Here is a 21,581-nt window from a genome sequence, read left to right as displayed (position 1 = left end):
TAATTTAATGCAGAGGTCTTCAATTTATAATACCAAATAGAGGGAGCTCTCATATTTAGTTTAAGAGGTGCTGACTATTAAGTACACTAAAAATAATGCAAAAAATAACTTTATTTACACCTCGGTCACTTCTCATCTTTCAAAAACTTTTATATTAAAAACTTGTATATATATTAAGGCCACGTGTTAACTTATGTTGTTATTGGCATTATATTATCTACATATTCATAGCATTAATGGTATTTATTCTATGAGAAACTTTTAACATAACATAAGGTTTAGGAACAACAAAGAATATATTGGTTTTTTGGCTGTCCCATCCACATAATTAAACTATTAAATAAGTAAATAATAAAAATAAACTCTTAAGGTCAGTGCCTATCATTCATATAGTTATCAAGCTTTTGTCTTAAACGTACTGCATAACATCTGAAGACAACTAATTCCAGAGGCCAACCACCCTGTTATAAAAATAAAATTGCCTTAGCTGAAGATGACTCTTACTTTGCTAACATTTATATTTTCGACTCCTAGTCCTTGGAAAAAGAAAGAATGTATTAACACTATCAATTCCCTTTACAATCTTAAAAAAATCAATCAGATCCCCTTTATATCTTCTTTTTTCAAGATAAAATAATTTCTGAGATCTTAACATTTTCTCGTATGACAATTCTTCCATATAACGTTAATAAATCAAAAGATTTGTTAATAAGATTTTCCCATAGTGAAACCATTTTGACTGTCCAATAAAATTCTAAACTTTGTTAAATGAAAATAATGTTCTTACTTTAAAGCGATCTTTGGAATAAAGTTTCTTCCATGTTTGTTAACTTGTTAATAGGTTTTTGTTTTAGTGTCATGACAAACTACTAATTTTGACAAGTTTGTTTGTTTGGAATTGAGCACAAAGCTACACAATGTAGTTATTTCTGTAATTTAATGCAGAGGTCTTCAATTGATGATACAAAATAGACGAAACTTTCGTCTGGTAGCTTTGCGCGAAATTAAAAACAAAACAACTGTTTGGCAGTACTAGTGTTTTGACGTTTTATTCAGTGCTATCCTTACATTTTGAATTTTCGTAGCGTTTATTTTTTAATTACCTATTTTTTTAAAATAAACTAATTTACTAGTGGTATTATTTCATTTCAACCCTGTTACGGAATTTAATAAATTCGACTTTGGACTTATTGGCAATTATTCGTTAATAGATTGATAGTTATTTGAACCAAACTACTTCTCCTGATATTGCCCAACTTCAACCTGAACAAGCTGAATCTGTTCGGTGTGACAAAGCATTTGACAGCCTCTTTCCTCAGCCTCAATTTGCTGTGTCTTCCCAAGTTCCTACTGTAGGTTCTGTTAAGTCTAATGCAGCTTTTTTGGACATGATTTCCCAGGTGTTTTCTGTTTGATTCCTCTTTCACTGGTTTCCTCTAATGCTCTACCTTCCTTCTTACATGATAACCCTCCTTCTCAGTGATTTGTGTTTATACTTTATCCTGATAGTGGGGATCATGCTGAGCATTTTGTATCTCAGTTACGTGACGGCGCGGGCATGTTTCTATCTCTTTACTGGCTTTGGATGAGTTTGCTTTAGCTTGCCATCAAGCCGATTTTCCTTTCTTTAATTTTCAGCAACTGGAACCTATTTTACAGGTTTGGGACAAACCCTGATTATTTTGTTCTTTCATCCCATGTTCCATTTTCTTCCATTTATCTTACCCTCACTTCTACTTTACAGTACTTGTCCACCATACACTTCCTCTTCAAGGCAATCAATTGAAATTCCGAGGGATTTTGCTCTAGCTACATCCTTGTTGACTTCATCTTTTTTCTACACACGTATTTCCTCTGTTGTTGGAATTTTTTGGGGAGAGATGCAGTCTTGTTATACATATATATTTCCATTTACTTATCTTTGGTTCTTGCATTTCATCCCTTTTTTCCATTGGTTGGTGTTTGGAGGTATTCCAGCGGCCTTGGAATTTTGAGTGTAATCTGTGAGGTACCAATCGACTTCTTCTCATCAGTTAATTGTTTTCTCTCGACAGTCTCCCGTTTCTGTTCTTCATCCCAATTCTTCCTAATCTATATCTGTTTCTTTCACACAAGGTTTTTCTTCCCATAGTTTTATTTGATATTAATTGTCACACCATCAACAGTCTCAATGACTACCATTTGGGTTCTGGTCCATTGGTGATTTGTTTATCTCAGTTTGTTCATTAATGGCAAGATTTCGCCATGGATATATGGGTCCTTCAGGTTTTTATCTGGGACTCATTATCAATTTCCTTTTCCCTCCTCCATTGTCTCACATAGCTGTTTTATTTTTGTTGTCCCAAGATCCTACATATTAGCATCTGTTCTACACAGTACAAGATTTCTCTCAGAATCCTATCGAACCTGTAATTCACACTTCTTCAGGGTTTTATTCTTGGCTGTTTGTTGTCTCTGAGAAAAACTGGAGACTGAAGGCCTGTGGTTAATCTGTCATGCCTCAATCACTTCTTGGTGGTAAAATAAGGTAGCACCAAAAAGAGACAGAGGTGTCACAGATCTATCACAGTCTAACTTTTTTTTACATTGGAATTGTTTCTTACTCTCAGGTAGGATTTTTCTGTGGATTTATGAATGATTAAGATCAATCTCTCGAATGCTTATCTCTATATTCCCATATTTCAGTACTCAAAACACTACCTTTGGTTTGTTCATCAAAGGGTTGTTTATCAATTTTGTGCTCTTTCTTCTAAGTTTACAATTGCACCATACGTCTTTTCTTCAGATGGTTAAGGCTTTTGTCAGACTTATGCACACTTGAGGGTTGGCTTTCCACCAATATATGGACAACTTGCTTCTGTTGGATTATTCTGAAATGGAGTCCTCCTGACACACTTGTCTGCTTCTTTTGGAGATGGCTCAGGTCAGTTGGTTTATTGGTTGAAGAAATCCTTCCTTGCTCCTACCCATTATCTCATCCATTTGGGTGTTTATTCAACACTCATCTCAGTTGGGCCAAAGCTTCTCTTTGACTTCGTTCAATGGATCTGGTAGCCATCAACACCCTCATTGGTTGTAAAGGTCAATCTCTTTTGGAGAGATGGTCCTCTATGATGGCCCTTATTCCCATGGTTTGAACACATATAAAATTCTTACAAAGTACTCTTCATGATCAATGGAACCTTGTGTGGGATCAGTTGGATATTCCTATTACCTTTCCACCTTCCCTTGTTGACAATCTGCATTATTGGTTAGATGAAACTCACATGTCAGTGCAGGTTCCTATTCCTCACTTTCTCTTTCTTGCCTGCAATCATCTGTTTATAATCCATGTAGGTAATTGATTCTTTGGTAGTTGTGTATCTGAATCACAAGGAAGGCATCTGATCTTGTTCCCTTTCTTGTTGAATATTGGATAATCCTTTTTTGTGCCCTCCCTTCCTACAGTATTCATCGACTTACATGTTATGTGCTTTCTACCTTATTGTTGACCATCTTTTCCACTCAAACAAAATTTATCCTATATTTAGTCTGTAGATCTTCAGGGTCTGTCTTTTTATGCAATTGGGCGAGTATCTTGCACCTGGATGCATTTGTCACTATCCTCAATACCAACTGACCTCAGATTTGGTTTCCAGTGCCTAATTCACCTGTTGTAGTTATTAATAAATTCAGTCAGGATTGGACAGACAAATTCCTTTATGTGTATATTCCTTCTCTGGGTGATTTCCATCATCTACTCCACTACATGTCAAGTCCTTCTGATTGTTCTATTGGCCAGCACAGCTATGGTTTCCACAGCTACTTCAGATCCAATCTGCTGCATCATTTCTCTTTTTCAGTACTCCAGTCCTTCTGTGGTCACCTTGGTCTCAGTTAATTCATCCTGCCATCCCTGCCTTTCTTCATGACTCATGTTTTGTTTTATCATAAAATCCTTGGTGAGGAGATCCATTTTATTGCAGCATGTAGCTTATTTGTTGGCACATTCAAATCAAACTTCTTCCATGGAGATCAAAAGTCTGGTCTATTCAATCACAGATTATCAAGCAGCTTTGTCCAACAGTTTTCATTTTTCCCAGTGCCATAAAGTTTTTGCTTCCCATGCCTTGCCACTTTTGTTATGTTCTTCCCTGATTAGTTGCCATCCATGATATGTGACTCTTTTAGATTGGGATCTCAATGTAGTGCTTCACTGCCTTACTGACCTGGTATGGCCATGTGGTTATGGTACTCATCTCACAGCTTGAAGGTCATGGGTTCTGTATCCTTTTCCCACCAAACATGCTAGCCCTTTCAGCCATGTGGGAATTATAATGTGATGATCAATCTTACTATATATTTGTTGGTAAAAGAGTAGCTCAAGAGTTAGCAGTAGTCTTTCACTGCTAAATTGTAGACAGCTAGTCAAGGCAGCCTTCATGTAGCCTTGAATAAAATTCATAACAAACAAACCAAACCACTACCTTACTTTACCTCCATCTGTACTTTTGTCTGCTTGTTCTATGCTTCATTTATCCAAAAGGACATATTTCCTTCTTTTAGCCTCTGGATATCTTTGGTTAGATTTGTTTGCTGTTGACATTTCACATATTCTGTATCATTTGCCTTCTCCTTTACTTAGATTGAACTTTACTTCCTTACATCTCAGCAACTGAGGATAGTGATTTCTCCATCTCACAGATTTTCCTTTCCTCCATTGCCCACCTCTGTTCCATGTCTGTTCTGATTAGACTTCTATGTCCTGTTTGTGTTCTTAGTTGTCATAACCCTTCCCCTCTATACATCATTTGGCAACTCTTTTCTGTTTAATATCTCTTTTTCTACTCTTATTAAATGAGATCAACTTTTAATTCAATTGACTTATTTTTCTTTGTTTTCTTTTTTCTGTCAATTATTCTGAGTGTGTTCTCATTAGATTAGATATCTTATTTTTTTCATAGCGTCTCATCAGCGTCATATTTTGGAGGAAATTCTTCAAGTGAGCATATGGACATATTTTCATCTCTCACTGTTTGTACAATGTTGCTGTTTATTCCTCATCTAATTATCTTCTTCCACCTACTGCCATGCTTCATACTTCAGTGTGGCTTCAACTGTTTAAGTTTTTTCCTTTTTTCATTATATACCTTTAACAGTGGCTTATCCCATGTTGTGATCTGGATCCCATTCTGTGGTGAGTGATGCCTAACCAGGTTTACTTCATATATTTAGATTTGTTCTGTAGTGCCATATTGAATTCATTTCATATTTTCTATGACGTCTAAATGCAAACTGTTCTGTCCTATTTCATACACTAGAGAAGGGGTGTTTCAAGAGAGCACTCACAGGTTAATTCTCACAATATATTTTCTTCATAAATATGCTCATTTTAAACTATACTGACCTATGTCACATCACTTGATGGATGTTTGTGGAATGATTATTTGCAAGCAAGAATCAGTAAAAACTTGTGAATCGAGGGTATAAAGTGGAGTGAAAGGCTTGTGGCATGCAAAAAACTTTAGCAAATAGAGGGAAGTACTGATTAAGAATAGCTGTATATGTGAGCAGAAGTAAGTACCTGTTTGAACTACATTTTCAGCGTAGGAAAATTATCCTTAATGAATGTATGATGGTGTGTTATTACTACAAATTTAATACTGAGAACAAAGTTCATGAAGACGAAAATTTTGGTTGATGAAATAAGTTCAATTGCTCAATGTTGAATATCATGAATGAATATTCTTATTATTTTCAAGAAATATTTATTTAACACAACATAATTTACCTGCAAATTTTATCAAACGTAAATCACTGCAATATTGATTATTTTGTAAGATAGTGATATAGTACTGCTATTAATCTTGAGCTAGTAAATATACAACATAGTAGGGAGATTGATGTTAAACATCACATAAAATTATTTGTTGTAAATATTGTTTCATAAGGTCAAAGTTAGCGATTCAGGTGTACCCCCCTTGTCATCCACAACACGTGTGATAGTGACTGTAGAAGACATAAATGATCATGAACCAAGATTCACGGAATCACTATATCGATGTCCTGTTCTGGCATCCAACGAGATGACTGGAAAGCTTCTTTGTAGGGTAAGGTTAAAAACTACTGATATTACTTTAAAGAAACACCTTTTTAAGTGCATTCTTGTTCTTTAAAACGTGACATTAAAAAAGTAGGTTGGAAAAAGAAGGCCAGTTAGTTATAATATAAAAAAACATTTTAGAAGCAGTATTTGTGTCTATGGATTATCTTTTATATTTTGTTAATAATTAATTTTGAGTTTACTTACTAGAAAATAAATAAGTATATGAAATCTTCTTAATGTGTAAAATTTATTCCATTAGCTATATTTTTGTGCTTTGTAATTGGTATTCATTTCAAAATTTAAATACAATTATTTATGAGCTTAGGTTTACAGATATACTGTGTTTTCAAAGACCAAACTGTAAAACTTAGAAGTAGATAACTTACAGCATTTACACACACACAAATCAATTAATATGTAATTTATTGTGAGCAAGAAAAGATTCTGCACTTTTTTAGTATATGATAATAAACTAATTTGTGAATAATACTTAAATAAAACTGCATACTTGTAATAAATAGTAAGTTGTAACTTTGTAAATTATGTGTGTTTGTAGTTAAAACTTTACTGAAATTGAATGTCTTTGGATGATATAAACATTTTGTTTCTTTATTTACAGATATATTTACAAATTATAATTCAATGTAACATCTAGCTTACTTTAATCAAGTACTAAGTATATTATAATTATGTTTCGGTCATTTTCTACATAACTTTTATTAACTTTTTAGATAACTACACAGTTTTGATGGTCTTTTATATCTATTTGCTATTGTTTATCAATAGCATTTGCTTAATAAATCCTCATGCTATTCAAGCATCTGCAACTTCTTGTGTTGTGTGTTCTTATCTAGTAAAGTATGAAGTTTTAACATAATGGTATCTGTAATTCATTGAAAACTTATTTCCATAGGTCATTGCAGTTGATCATGATGATGGACCTAATGGTGATGTAGAGTACAGTATATTGAAATCAAGCACTGAAAATTATTTTTATATTAATCCCAAAACTGGAGTTATCACATCAGATAAAATCCTTAAGACTAGTGCAGAATATGAACTTATTGTAAGTATAAGACTTGTAGGAGTAATATTATTTGGATTTAAAAGTTTTAAGTAACATTATAATTGAAATTCTAGAGACCTATTAGCAACCTGCATAGAATTTAACAATATTTACTATATAAAACAACTGTAATATTGAAAATGTATGTGTGTTTGGAGTGAGGTGTACTTATTTAATAACCTTCTCTATAATTGTTTAGTTTGAAAAGTTATGAACCATCTTTCTTAGTGTTTATATAGTTTATTGTAATGTGATTGAGTGATTAAAATGTGATAAATATTAGGAAACAATTGAGAATATTAGTATTAGTGGTGATAATTTACTGAATTAATTATATATGTTTATTAATTGCATTAAAAATTTAATTTAGTTTCTGAATTTCTAATTAATGGGATGTCACTTTTTTTTAAGGTACAGGCTAGTGATCATGGTGAACCAAAACACACTGTAACAGTACGTGTTTTAATTGAAGCTTTTAAAGGGCCTAAGAAATCTCAGCACTCTCCTGTTATTAAGAACTCAGAATCATACAATGTGGTTACTGCAAGTGATCCAGTACAACAAATGGTTACATTAATTGAAGCAGAGGATAAAGATGGAGACAGGCTGTGGTTCTCAATTGTTGGTAAGATTCTAATTCTTTTTTTAGTTAAATTTTCTGAAGTAAGTTATACATTTCATTATGTTATAAAGTAGTTAAATGAATTTGAGAAGCAAAGGTGTTCATAATAAGTTTGTATGTGATCCCATTATGGTTTCATTATCAGCACTGTCAGACTTATGTTGTGTTTTTGGTAGGTGGTAATAAAGATGAAAAATTTATGATGAAAAATGATGGTGGTGCAGTTCTTCTAGCAGAGCCAGTAGATGGTGAAGTGTGCAGCCAGTATGAGTTGAACATTAGTGTTACAGATGGAATCTATACTGTATACACAATGGTTTGTATACTCAATAATATATATTTAATTCAGAATAAAAAAAAAATTAATTTTTATGCAGAAGGAACCATTACCCTAATATAAAAACACTTAGCTACTGAAATTGTAATGCTTCATATATATTTTTCATAATAGTATGTGATGCACATCTATTAGAATATATTTAGAGATTTTTGACAAGCAGTTTTAGTTTTGGAGTATTGTAGTAATAATTTTATACTTAAAAACCAATTTCACACCAATACTGTTTGATTTACACGTGTATGAAACTTATAAACTGTCTGTAAATAAATATTATTATACCTGTTCTTAACCAGTTATAAAATATTTATAGTGATTATTACAATAAAACTTGTAAGTAGGTTTCATCGTTAAGAGTTGTTAGTTGTAATAATGTTTATAAATACATCAATTTGAGGCTCAGAAGACTATAAAGTAATCAAATTAAAGTGTAACATATGCAAAGAACACTGAGATCTCAAAACACTGGTCTAGTTAATTTTAATGAAAATAAATTAATAATATTTCCAATTGAGTAGGTGTTTAACTTAGAAATTCATTCCATATTTATATATAGTAATGTTCAGTTCATGATATTCTGTACATTTTTAACAGACATGATTAATTATTTGTTCAGAATTTTATGCTAGAGAATAAATAATCAATTAAAGTTAGATTGTGTTTACTTTTTATGTAAAAAAGCAATCGTACATTATTTGTTACTTGAGCAAATGTCTTGTAAGAAGTAACTTGTTATTTTAGTCAAAGATAAAACACTGTTGTTTAATAAAGGTATTTCTGAAAAAATTACCTACCAATGGTTTAAAAGAGCTTTACTTTTGAAAGATACATTTATTTGAATAAGTTTGCTCAAATTCAATGAAGGAGAAACAACATTCATCCAAAAAGAGTAAAAAAACAAGAACCTTCATTATAAGATGTAATTTTTTTATGAAGAAGAAACTTTTAACCTAATATAGAAGGCTCAATCTAAAATAAATATATGTTAATTTTTATATAAACAGAGAATAATAATCAGTACAAGAAATAAAATAAAACCTATATTAATTTCTAAAGTCTTATGTTTAAAATAACCTAACGTTTACAGCTATTGTGTTGAATTCTTCTTTTTTAGAACATGATAGATTAATTATTCTAATTTGATGAATGTAAGATATGATGCATTAGAATTAGTCATGCAAACGTATTGCTTAGTTTATATAAAACAGTTTTCACATCTCGACATCACTGAGTTTCCAACATTGTTTTGTCAGAAAATTATAGCTTCTGCCTTTGTTTCCTTTTCTTTCCTGTATTATTCTAATTTAAAATATTTAAATTTCATCTTAAAAGTGTAAGTGTAATTTAATTGTTTTTGCTCTTAGTAGATATAATTTTTATTTAAATAATCTCTTTGGTTATGGTTTGTGGCTCTATTAAGCTTAAATGTATTAAATTTTGGACAAATCTCTACAGAGGAAAGTGGATGTGAAAGATATAAATGATCATAGACCAGTTTTTACCGAATTCAAGTATATGGTAAGCGTTAATGAAAGTGTTGCCCAAGGGATGGAAATTTTACATGTGTCAGCAAAAGACCATGACAAAGAAGAACAACTTTTCTACTCAATTTATAATAGGTAAATTTGCCATTATATATGCATGTACATTTATATATTGCACAAATAAATAATACTATAAAACCAATTGAAACTGTAATGTATTGAATTTAACCAAAATACGAGCATACATTTAGAAGAAGCAAGGTTCAGATTTAGTTAATCTCAATTGTGTTTTTTTTTAAAAACACCATTTTTAACCATGTAGATTATTTTGATGAATTTAAAAATTAATTGCTCTGTGTTTTATTAAGATAAAAAGTAACTTTTAATTTGTTTTGTGCTGTATTATTTCTTTAATGATGTAATAAAGTAAGTAAAAACTTATAAAAATCCATTATGGTGAATTGTTGAAGAATAGAGTTTAAAACTATCAGATAGTAATCTAGCTTGTAAAATGTAATTATAAATAAATACTTGGTAATTATTTTAATCAAACTTTACATTTCAATTGAAGCAGTGATGAAACTTTTACTTTTAAAAAAAGTTTTTTCTTTCAAACACTGGTGGTGGTCAAGCTATATTCTTACTTTGTTGAGGCTTTGTTTAAAAGGACAAACAAAAAGACAAGAAACATTTATTACAGAGTAAAGTATTATCTCTAATTTGTAGTGCAAGTCCATCAAGCCTTGAAAATTTTCATATGGATCCAAATAAAGGCATACTCTCTGTTGTTAAGGCCCTTGACCATGAAGTATGTCCTCAGCACATTCTAACCATTATGGTCAAAGATCGAGGAACTCCAGCTAATCGTAACTTTGCTCGAGTGCAAATTGATGTTCAGGATCATAATGATTATGCACCTGAGTTTTTGTCCACACAGTTTGAAGGGCAGGTGCATGAGACAGCTGCTGTTGGCACTTCTGTAGTTCAAGTGTTTGCTATAGATCGGGACAAGGGTAAAAATGCACAAATCAACTTTGCTATTGTCAAAGGTAATGTTCAAAACACTGTTTGTGTATGTGTGTGTGTATATACATACACATAGAGAGAGAGAGAAAGATAGTTATTATATATAATAACAATAAATTTATACTGGAGATATGACTTAAGTAATTTAATTTTTTACCACTTTTATGATAACACTTCAACACTTCCAAAACTATCATTAACTTTGTAAAGTTGCCACTTCAGTAGTTTCGCAAATATAACAAATTTTCTGTTGTAAAATTACTATGCCAATTTTTTGTATTAAATAAAATATTGAAAATAAATAACTATTAACTTTAATGTATTTTTCTTTATTGATAATTTGTGCTTCAAATAGCTATAAGCATGTGTTTTTCTTTTACCCAGATACAGTCACACAAATGATTCTGCAAAATTAAGTAAGATATGCAGTAATTAAATCCATTTGATAGTTAACTAACTAATACTAAAGCTATCATCTTGTATAGTGTCTTGATATTTCATGCTCCGTTATCATTTTAACTTTCTTGATATCACTGGTCATAATTTCAATTATTTTACTAATTCATTCTGTTGTTTGGTTTATAAAACAAGTTTGTTTATAAAGAATATATTAAGTGCACTTTAAAATTATTTTTGTTTAATGGCTTCTGTGGTTTACCTTTCAAACTCACAATTTCAGTGGATTAAGTCCGTTTATTTTTTTTTTAGGGAATGAAGGAAATAGTTTTTCCATGGACACCAGAATCGGCATTATTTCAGTAGCCAAGGAGCTTAGTCAAAAAGTTATGCGAGAATATTATCTCACCATCAAAGCCACTGATGGGGGGACTGTTCCCAAAGTCAGCACTGCTACTGTTCACATCGTTCTGACAATACCCGACAATTCTGCTCCAAAGTTTGAGAAAAAGGAATATATTACAGAAATGTTTGAAAATGAAAATCCTGGTGCTGTTGTCACAACTGTGGTAGCCTTCAGTCAATCCATTGTGTATTATGAAATAGTTTCTGGAAACAAAGAAGCAAAATTCACTATTAATCCTCATTCAGGTGAACTATGTACAGTAACAGGGTTGGATTATGAAGAAACAAAGCTGTACAATCTAACTATTAATGCAACAAATCTAATTAATATGAATGCCAGTACTGTAGTAACAATTCATGTAGTTGACAGAAATGATAATGCCCCCAAATTTCTTAGGTCTACCTATTATGGAGAAATAAGTGAATCAGCACAAATTGGAACCTTAATTTTGACCAATAAAAATGTCCCCCTTGTGGTTAGTGCTGTGGATAAAGACTCTGGTTTAAACTCTTACTTGGTGTATGAGATTGTAGAGAAATTGGCACAAACCTATTTCCAGATAGATTCAAGCACAGGTAAGCTGCATGATTAAAAGTCAAACTTTCACCTGTTTTTTTCTTTATAAAGTATTTCTAAAAACACTTTAGTACATTAATTAGAGTTATATTACGTCTTTTCATTTTTTTAAAGCAGGAAAAGTTAAATTTTAAAATGAGTTTCAAAAGTAAAATGTCTATGACAATACACATCACTTCATGAAATTATTATAAGTAAAATACATTACATAATGAAACTCTTTCCTGAGGACTCCAGTTACAAACCTGTATTATTAGCTCAATAACTTTGATTTTTTCTTGTTCACTAATGAAGGAATAAGTTAACTAATCTTATTAGATATTAAACTTTTGATTATTATAAGATACATAAAACTTATTCAAAATATTTTGAAAGTACACCAATTTTCTTTAAGTTAAAGTGTTAGTACTGGTTAATTTTCTTCACATTAATGACTCACCAAAAGTGAAAATAATATTGAAATAGCTCTTTAAGCTGTATTTCTAAGAATTTGTACACATGCACTTTGCAGAAAATCTACCTTTTTCATTATATGTATTGCTAATGCAAGTTGTAAATTACAATACTTGAAATACCAGAGTTGTTACATTTGGTGTAAAAAAGAATGTGTAAAGGAAGATTTTCTTTAGTATAAACCAATTAATGTATTATCATTTTTGTTAGCTAGAAAGCTAAGGTTCACTCTCTTATTGATAGGATAAACATTTAATGTTAAGAAAAATTCGTTTTTGTTCAGTTTTAATAGACTTGAAATGGATTTTAAGAATAAGTTGTTATAAGGCAGTATTTCTTCATATCATGAAGTCAACAAGCTAAAGTAATTGTACTTTTTGTAAAATACAGTTACAGCTTTGTAACATTTGTTAACTTATCTCTTGTTGAGAAAATATTTTCACATGTTACAGATTATTATCAATTCTGACACATTTAAAATATTTTTTTCTGTTTACTCATGTATTATATGGTTGAAATGTTGATGTAATGAAACATGCATGTTACTTTTTAAGTTTATTATAATGTTTTAATTTGAAAAGATAAAAATAAAAAATAATTTAACTGGATATCTTAACTTATGTTTACTTTGAGACACACTGTTTGCTCTCTTTTTGATTCTACTTAAAATATATTCAGGTTAGCATTTATGTTTGTTTTCTGTTTTTACAGTAATAGAATATGAAGATAACATGAGTAAAAAAAATTCTATTGTTTAATAATTCAATCAAAATATTGCTATAATATCAGTTGATTAAAAAAAAAAGATTGATCAACTCATTTCAAAATCGATTTTTTCTTAATCAGGAAATTAAGTATAATTTAATTAAAAAACTGTTAAAAGTTAGGTTTTCTTAAAAACAAATGTAATTTTTTGTTTTATTGACACAACTATCTTATTTTACTTTCTGAGAAATTTAATTATAAATTATCTTGAATAGTGTACACCTAATCTGAGTGAATTATTCTGAAATGTATGTACATTAGCATTATATGTATTGGACTACTGAATGGTAAATTTGCTTCAAGTAAATCAGTGTTGGAAATTTACCATTATCATTTTGTAAATTTATTCGATAAAAAATTAATTTCCTTTTTCTAAATAGTCAGAAATGCTAAAGCTAATCTAAGTTCATTGGTAAATTGTTCTTATTATGTTTGTCATAAAAGTTTTGTTGTGTTTATTTATACTGACAAACTATAGAAATGTTATTAGAATTTTTTAAATTGGCAAATGTTAACCAACATGAGATTTTTCTGAAACTGGATTTTTTAGATTTTATTTTTTGTGAAAATATTTCCTACTAATAAATATTACATACTTTCAACCAGAAAAAGCAAACTACAAATTCCCAAAATCATAATTTTTCTTTTCAAAATACCATACTTTATGCATTGCATGTTTTGTATTTCAATATGCATGTTAAGTTTCTTTATTGGTATAATATATTTGGAAAATGTTATGTATTTTGCAGGTTCCTTACACATAATTAAGGCCTTGGATTATGAGAAAATACCATCTTTTCATTTCAATGTCCAGGTTTCAGATAAAGGTAGACCTCAGCTTAGTGCTGAAAGAACTGCTGAAGTTTTTATCCAAATTCTGGATGTAAATGATTGCTCTCCTCAGTTTGAAAAAGAAATGTATGAATTTACCTTGCTTTTGCCAACATACAAAGGTGTTACTGTGACTTCTGTCAAAGCTTTTGATCTTGATGCTGATGTTCACACTGGGATTAAATACGCAATTGTTTCTGGTAATCGTGGTGCTAAGTTTTTCATCGATCAGATCACAGGACAAATCTCTGTAAGAGACCCGGTTGATTTAGAAAACAAGTACAAAATGATTGTAGCAGCAAAAGATGGGGTGTTTGAAAATAGCACTAAAGTTGAAATTACTGTGGAGAAGGCTAAGAACAGTGGGTTAAGATTTTCTGAAAACGTTTACAGGGCTTCAATTGTGGAAAACACAACAGATGTATTGAGAGTTACTATTGTTACTGTTATTGGAAGTGGCTTAAATGAACATGTGACTTTTAGCATCCTGAATCCTTCTGGCATGTTTAAGATTGGGAAGACATCTGGAATAATAGAAACAACAGGCAGAGCTTTTGATCGGGAGACAGATAATCATTATACACTTGTTGTAGAAGCACGAAGCACAGCTACTGGCATTCCTCGTGTAGCCCATGTGCTTGTAGAAATAACCATTTTAGACGTAAATGACAATGCCCCAATCTTTGTTAACCTTCCTTATTATTCTGTGGTACCTATTGAAGCTCAACCAGGGGATTTAATTTGCAAGGTAAAAGATGCAAGTGTTTGAAATATTTATTTTTTGTTTCATTTAATGACCAAATAAGCTTATAAGTCAGTATGCTTTAATAAACAGGTAATAATTTGAAGTAGATATGCAGAATTAACAATACAGAATTGTTTTTAATACAGTAAATACTTATTAGTAAAATATTTTGCTTAGATGAGATACTTTAATAAATATAGGATATTATTATGAAAAAAACAACAAAAAATACTCTTAGAGTAAAAAGTAAAAAGTTTAGAGCTGTATTTAGTGTTACAATTGACATATGAAGCATATCCTGGTACTGTACATTACAACATGAACCTTTGTTTAAGTTTTTGACATAATATAATGTAACAGTTAATAAGAGAGAAAAAGGTTTCAAGTGGTAATAATATTAACATTATTTTGCATACAGGTGCAAGCTATTGACTTGGACATGGGCTTGAACGGATACATACGTTATAAGCTTGTGAAGGGTGGAAAAGATTTGTTTAGCATCGACAGTAGGTCTGGAGAAGTTCGGCTACAGCATCATTTAAAACCCCAAATAGCTGCATACAATGTTGTTGTTGTAGCGTATGATAATGGTATGATGTTTCTCCTTTGTACAGTGGAGCGCCGTTAAGCCGCGGTATTTGGGGGGTCAACCTGCTTAACCGCGGCTTAAACCTTTGTGACTGAAAAGCCGAAGTCGCCAACAGCTCCGCCGAGGAGCCTCATCCGGGCCATTGCGTGATCATTATAATATTAATGTATAGACTCTTCAGATACAATTGACAAGTGCCGTTTTAACACAAACAACCAATGCATTGCGATGGTTCGCTTTTCCCTGTAGAATTTACCGCGGATTAACTTTAATGTATGGAGAGGTGTGATTCGGTAACAATGGCGGCCTCTATAAAGCTGACATAGAGAGAGGATAAGGTAGATTAACGGTCGATTTCTTTTGTAATATATTTTATTTATTTCCCAAATTAAAGCAAATCCTTTTAAATATCCCCTTGAAGTTATAAAGCCAGGATTAAATTTGTAAGCCGCGTTTTTACACGTTCTTAAATTAGCGGTGAGCCGCGATAATCCTCGCTCACATTTGTCATGTCAGTGTCAACGACAAGGAGAGTGTGAGAAACTTTAAAAAGCCAGGTAGTAGATTTAATACATCAAAAATTTTGGGACAAGACTTGATACAGCGGCTTAAGCGATTTCGCGGTTTACTGGTCCGTGGCTTAATGGCGCTCCACTGTACTTTAAGTCTTCTTATTTCTAGCAGTTTATAATTTCTAAGAGTACAGTTTTTGAGGTTGTGGATGGGAAAACAAACCTACCTGAATTCCTATTTCATTTTCAAGATAATTCATGCATTTGTTTTTCTTCAGTCATTTTGTAGATTTGTTGATTGTCAAACTTTGAAAGAAATCCTCAGTTGTTTCTTAATTTCTTTACATTTAATACAAATGAATGAATATAAAGCTGAGAGTTACCTCAAAAAGCCACAAAAAATAAAGCTTTGGAAATAGTGTACAAACTGTTTTAGAGTACTTAAAAAAAGTTAAATTATGCTTGTTTTTTAAAGATAGACTTCATAAGATACAGATTTTTGTTTTAGTTCTAATTGATAGAAAAAAAAACATCATTAAGTGATCAACACAAGTTTATGTTGATATGTGGCTTGATACTAATGTACTTTAGCTTATGCTTATTATATAGGAAATGTCTCTCTGCATAGTGAGGTAGCTGTCCCCATTAAAGTCATCAATAAAAACATGCCAACATTTGAAAAACAGTTCTACAAAGTTTCTGTTCCTGAAAATGTACAACCTAGATCACCAATTTTGTCTGTTGCTGCTGAAAGCCCCCAAGGTCGCCAGCTGATATACAGTATTGTTCAGGGGAATATAGATGAAGAATTTGGAGTTGATTTCAACACTGGTATGTGTATGTTGTGGTTCATTAGCTGTGCATATTTTTCCAGAATGATTTTAGTTCTGGAATAGTGAAGAAATATTTCATACATGAATATGTGCATTATTTCACAAACTTACTGAAAAACTAGATTAATATTGTTTTAAATATAGATCATCAATGAAGTATTTTATCTATACATTGTTATGCCTAAAACGTATTTAAAATATTACATTTTAAACCAAAATCAAAAAATGTTGACCATTCAGATATAAAAAAGAGTAATTGTGTATAAAAGATTGAACTTTTTAACTGCATAACTTTCATGCAGTAACTGGATTTCATGTTTACAAAGTAACTTTTTAAAAATTCATTTAATTAAAAAAACTTACATAAGTGGCCTAATTTCAACCTGTAATTAAATCTTGACTTTTCCAAGATGTTGTTATTTTTAGAACATTTTATTTACCAATCTCGAAAAACACACATTGAACATTCTCTCAATACTCATATAAAATGAAGGGATACCTTAATATTTAGTTTAATGTTAATAAAAAGAGAAAGAAAGGTTTGGAAATAAATTATAAAGGTATCAAGGGTTTTCCATCTTTAACTATTATAATAAAAGTATGTTAATTACTTTTACAATAGTCTAGTTAGCCAGTGTGATAATTACAAAACATACCATTCCAACATAAAAAGTAATTGTCCCCTATGTTTATTTTCCTATAATTTTAGTTACAATTCTGCCTGATTCAGACCCCTTTTAGCTCAGACCACCCTTAAGTGCAAGGGTATTTCTGGTACTAGTTGCAACTATACAACACTTAGATTAAAATATTTTTATTTGAGGAACAGGCATGAAAAGACAGCCTTGTAATACTTATTTACATAAGAAATTAACATTTGTAAATTTCAGCATTTGTGATAAATGTTAACAAATGTATATGTAAAAACGGCTCATTTGGGTTGAGAAAATATTTTATGATGAGGAGCAAACAACGTTTCGACCTTCTTCGGTCATCATCAGGTTCACAAAGTTTCTCAACCGAAACGAGCCATTTTTACATATATATTTCTCTACAAGTGGGTTTTCTTGACATCGCTGATTAATGTTAACAAATGTTTTAGGAGAAAGAAAAGAAAACCAAACTTAGTTATAAAATCATCAAAACACTTCAGAGAGACATTTTGAACCACTGACTTAACAATTATTTAATATTCTTTTATTTTAAAGTTGGGGGAGAAATCAGATTAGACCTAGTAATTAGCTTTCTGGACTGCAGATTGAAATGCTTGACATTTGAGGTGTGATGCTGTTGAAAGGCTTGCATTCTTTTAGTTATAAATTCATTATATATGTGAAATTAATCCAATTATTCAGTTCAAAGAGCCAGATAAATTCCTTATTGTGACATTATTGCCTTCATTATTGTCAGTAGTTCAAAAGTAGGGGTGGCTGTACCTTACTTAGACCACATGTACTTACAGTGCCATTTAGATTGAAAGTTCCAATATTAACAAACTAACTGCAGATTGAAATGCTTGACATTTGAGGTGTGATGCTCTTGAAAGGCTTGCATTCTTTTAGTTATAAATTCATTATATATGTGAAATTAATCCAATTATTCAGTTCTAAGAGCCAGATAAATTCCTTATTGTGACATTATTGCCTTCATTATTGTCAGTAGTTCAAAAGTAGGGGTGGCTGTACCTGAATCCTGAGATTACTGAGGTGGTCACTTAGACCACATGTACTTACAGTGCCATTTAGATTGAAAGTTCCAATATTATTATCAAAACAGAAGTTTTTTTACAGTTATACAAACACAAAAATTTAAAATGTCAGTAAAACTTGTGTTAAATAAGTATTTGTTTTTATATTTCAAATATTTAAATTATCTTGTTAAGAAAAATTATTGTTTAAGTTTTGGTAATAAAAGAACATTTTGTTGATTCTTGAAAAACAGTTTCAGTTTTCAAAATATTAAAAAAAGCAGAATAATGTAAACAATTAACAAGGTACATAAAGGTGTTAACATGTTTCTCATAACTTTATTTTTTATATAAGTATCATTCTTATACTTACTATTGGAGAATATGTCATTTACAAAATTTCTTAGGTAAGTGTAAACGGATATAAATAGACTGATAATGGAAACCTTAATATTATAAATCTTTTTAATGAATATATTTATCTGTGCAACATAATTTATAAAAAGAAATGTTACATAAATTTTGGAAGCAGATCTTATGTGGATGATTAAAACTGTGCACTAATAATATTCTTACCTTGATGAATTTAAAATTGTCTTGCATTGAAAACGATTTGGTTTATTAAAACTCATTCTGTCTGATAATAAAAATATATAATGATGTATAGTTAACAAAATACCAGTTTGTATGTGGTTTAGGGATGGTTGGTTGATTCAATAAACCAGTATAACTTATTACCAATGAGATTGATAACATTAATTATTGTCCCATTAAGTTATCAGTTAGTTGAAGTTATGATTAAATCAGTTAATACCATGAAAACAATGACTAATAGAAATTGTTTTTTTTTCACTGTTACTGTTTTTTAGTTATTTCAGGTACACAAGTAATAAAAAAGATTGTTCAGCGTAATTGGTTAGTAATAAAGTCATTGGCTATCCAAAATCAGTGTTTCAAATTATTACTGTTTTTGATTATTCCAAATGTCCAAGTACCATGTGAGAATAATCAGTTAATGTAACTGATTAATGAGCCAAATTTCATTGACTGTCCAGCTCTTATGTACTTTTTGGTATAGAGTAACCATAACTGTCATTACAGACTTCTAAATGACATTTTTATTATATTAACATATTGATGATGGTTCAAGTGTGACTCATGCTCACCCCTTTTTGTGTACTTCTGATAACACACTTTCAGGTAGTAAAATCTGTTTCTTGGATTTTCTCTAGAAAAATTATTAGAATAATTAATTTAAGTTTTAGACAAATTTAAAAGTTAAACAGGTGCAAGAACTATGACTATGGAAGAAAATATTGTATTAAAAACAAGATTAAACAACAACACCAATGCAAAAATACTTCAATACTGTGTTTTCCTATTTAGATAATATATAATATGTAGATACTAGTATTTGGAAATTACTGTTCATTATTTAACAATTTTTATTCAACTTATATACTTACGTACTACTTATGTTTTGTGTTTCATCTGGACTTACTAAGTGATTGCTCTAAAACATATTCATTTTAAACAGTGGGTCTTTCACCATTTCAACTTGGTTATATATTTTTATAAAATTTACCTTATATATATTTTATATTACATTTTTATTAACAAGGCATCTATATTTCATTTTTTTATTCAATTTGAAATGTGTAATTTTTTTTGTCTGAAAAGTGTAAGTTGACAGTTTCCCTGTAATAAAGATGTACTTTGATTTTAAAAAAAATCCTTATTAACATCATTTGGTAGAGAGAGCATTTTGTGGCATCTGAAAGGTACCAAGTTTAAATCTGCAAAAATTTGATTATCATCAAAATTTGATACTCAACTAATTGCAGTTCTGTGACTCCAAAAAAAGTAAATTATAATAGAGGGAAGAGGAAGTTTTGAAAGTTAAATCATTGTATGCACATACAAAAGATCTTATTTCCACCTCCAAAACTTAACTATAAAGTTATTTTTTTCTGTGCATTATTCAAATAAAACTTATATTTTTTTATAACTGTTTTGCATCACTTATTGAAACAAACTTGGAAAGTTCACAGAGGAAAGCAGAGGTTATTATCAGGCTACAAAGACTATGCACATTGTAGCAGTGCCAAAATTAAAAAAAAAATTCATATGAATTAAAAAGCAATCTCTTATTAATATTTCTGTTGTGGTCATCTATTAATTTGATACTTAGTTTTTTTTCTTTCTTCAGACCTGTTCCATTATGCATTGATGACCTAGTTTTTAGGTTGCTCAACTTACTGTGTGCAATATTGAAACCTGGCACTGAACATGCTTACCTTTTCGAACATGGTGTGGCCAAGTAGCTAGGGCACTTGACTCGCAATCTGTGAATCATGGGCTCATAACTCTGTTCCATCAAACATGCTTACCCTTTCAGCTATGGGGGTGTTTAGAATGTGATGGTCAATCCAACAATTCATTGATAAAAGAGTAGCTAAAGAGTTGGCAATGAGTAGCTGCCTTTCCTCTAGTTTTTCACTGCTAAATAAGGGATGGCTAGTGCAAATAGTCTTCACGTAATTTTGTATGAAATTCAGAAGAAACCAAACAAGCTTACCTTTTCACCTGTGGAGGCAGAGTAATGTTATTTTCATAATTCGAGGGTAAATTTATAGCCCATAAGTTGATAGTTGATGCTGGTGTCTTCCCTCTAGTGGCAGTTTAAAATTAGGACAGTGGCAGATATCCTTATAGCTTTGCTAGAAACAGAAACAGACATTTTACATGTGTAATGAACAGTTACACCCTAGAGATTAAATTGGTCCTAAACCAATTATTAATTTTATTATTATAGTTATTAAAATTGCTTAAGGTTATTGAATATAGAACTTTTCAGTTAATTTTTATCAGTAATGTTTAAAGTGATGAATTGTTATGGGGTATGGAATATAATGATGATGATAAGTCCAATGTAAGTGTACATTAAGAATGTAATACCACATAAGCAAGCATAAATTAGCCAAGATCTTACTGATGGGTCTTTAAGTGTCCATGGTACATTGTTTTTATATTTTTTCTTTAACATATATTTATGTATATTCAGAAATAACTAATCTTCTCATAGATATGGTTTAATGGTTTCTAAATTTAACTTCAGTAAATAGTAACAATTTTGGTAACATTGGAAACTTGTAGGAAAACTAATAC

At 30.6% G+C, this 21,581-nt stretch overlaps 1 protein-coding gene and 1 long non-coding RNA gene across 7 annotated transcripts in view; one reads left to right on the top strand and one right to left on the bottom strand.

Moving 5' to 3' along the window:
- LOC143252179 (fat-like cadherin-related tumor suppressor homolog) overlaps positions 1-21,581 on the top strand; it is a 228,995-nt gene that overhangs the window by 151,119 nt on the left and 56,295 nt on the right. For all 6 annotated transcript variants that reach the window (XM_076503925.1, XM_076503927.1, XM_076503924.1 and 3 more), the window contains 10 exons: positions 5,931-6,089; positions 6,999-7,151; positions 7,563-7,776; positions 7,950-8,089; positions 9,566-9,729; positions 10,321-10,643; positions 11,329-11,997; positions 13,966-14,795; positions 15,211-15,382; positions 16,503-16,724. In XM_076503925.1, coding sequence (XP_076360040.1) covers positions 5,931-6,089; positions 6,999-7,151; positions 7,563-7,776; positions 7,950-8,089; positions 9,566-9,729; positions 10,321-10,643; positions 11,329-11,997; positions 13,966-14,795; positions 15,211-15,382; positions 16,503-16,724 — 3,046 coding nt within the window. The remainder of the gene's footprint in view (positions 1-5,930; positions 6,090-6,998; positions 7,152-7,562; positions 7,777-7,949; positions 8,090-9,565; positions 9,730-10,320; positions 10,644-11,328; positions 11,998-13,965; positions 14,796-15,210; positions 15,383-16,502; positions 16,725-21,581) is intronic.
- Positions 8,911-15,384, bottom strand: LOC143252180 (uncharacterized). The gene is made up of 3 exons (XR_013028868.1): positions 15,254-15,384; positions 11,426-11,625; positions 8,911-10,589 (listed from the first exon to the last, which is right to left on the bottom strand). It is a non-coding gene; the product is annotated as an uncharacterized LOC143252180 (long non-coding RNA).

This window comes from Tachypleus tridentatus, chromosome 6, assembly GCF_004210375.1.
Source record: "Tachypleus tridentatus isolate NWPU-2018 chromosome 6, ASM421037v1, whole genome shotgun sequence".
Lineage (NCBI taxonomy): Eukaryota > Metazoa > Arthropoda > Merostomata > Xiphosura > Limulidae > Tachypleus > Tachypleus tridentatus.
This window is presented reverse-complemented; position numbering and strand designations above follow the sequence as displayed.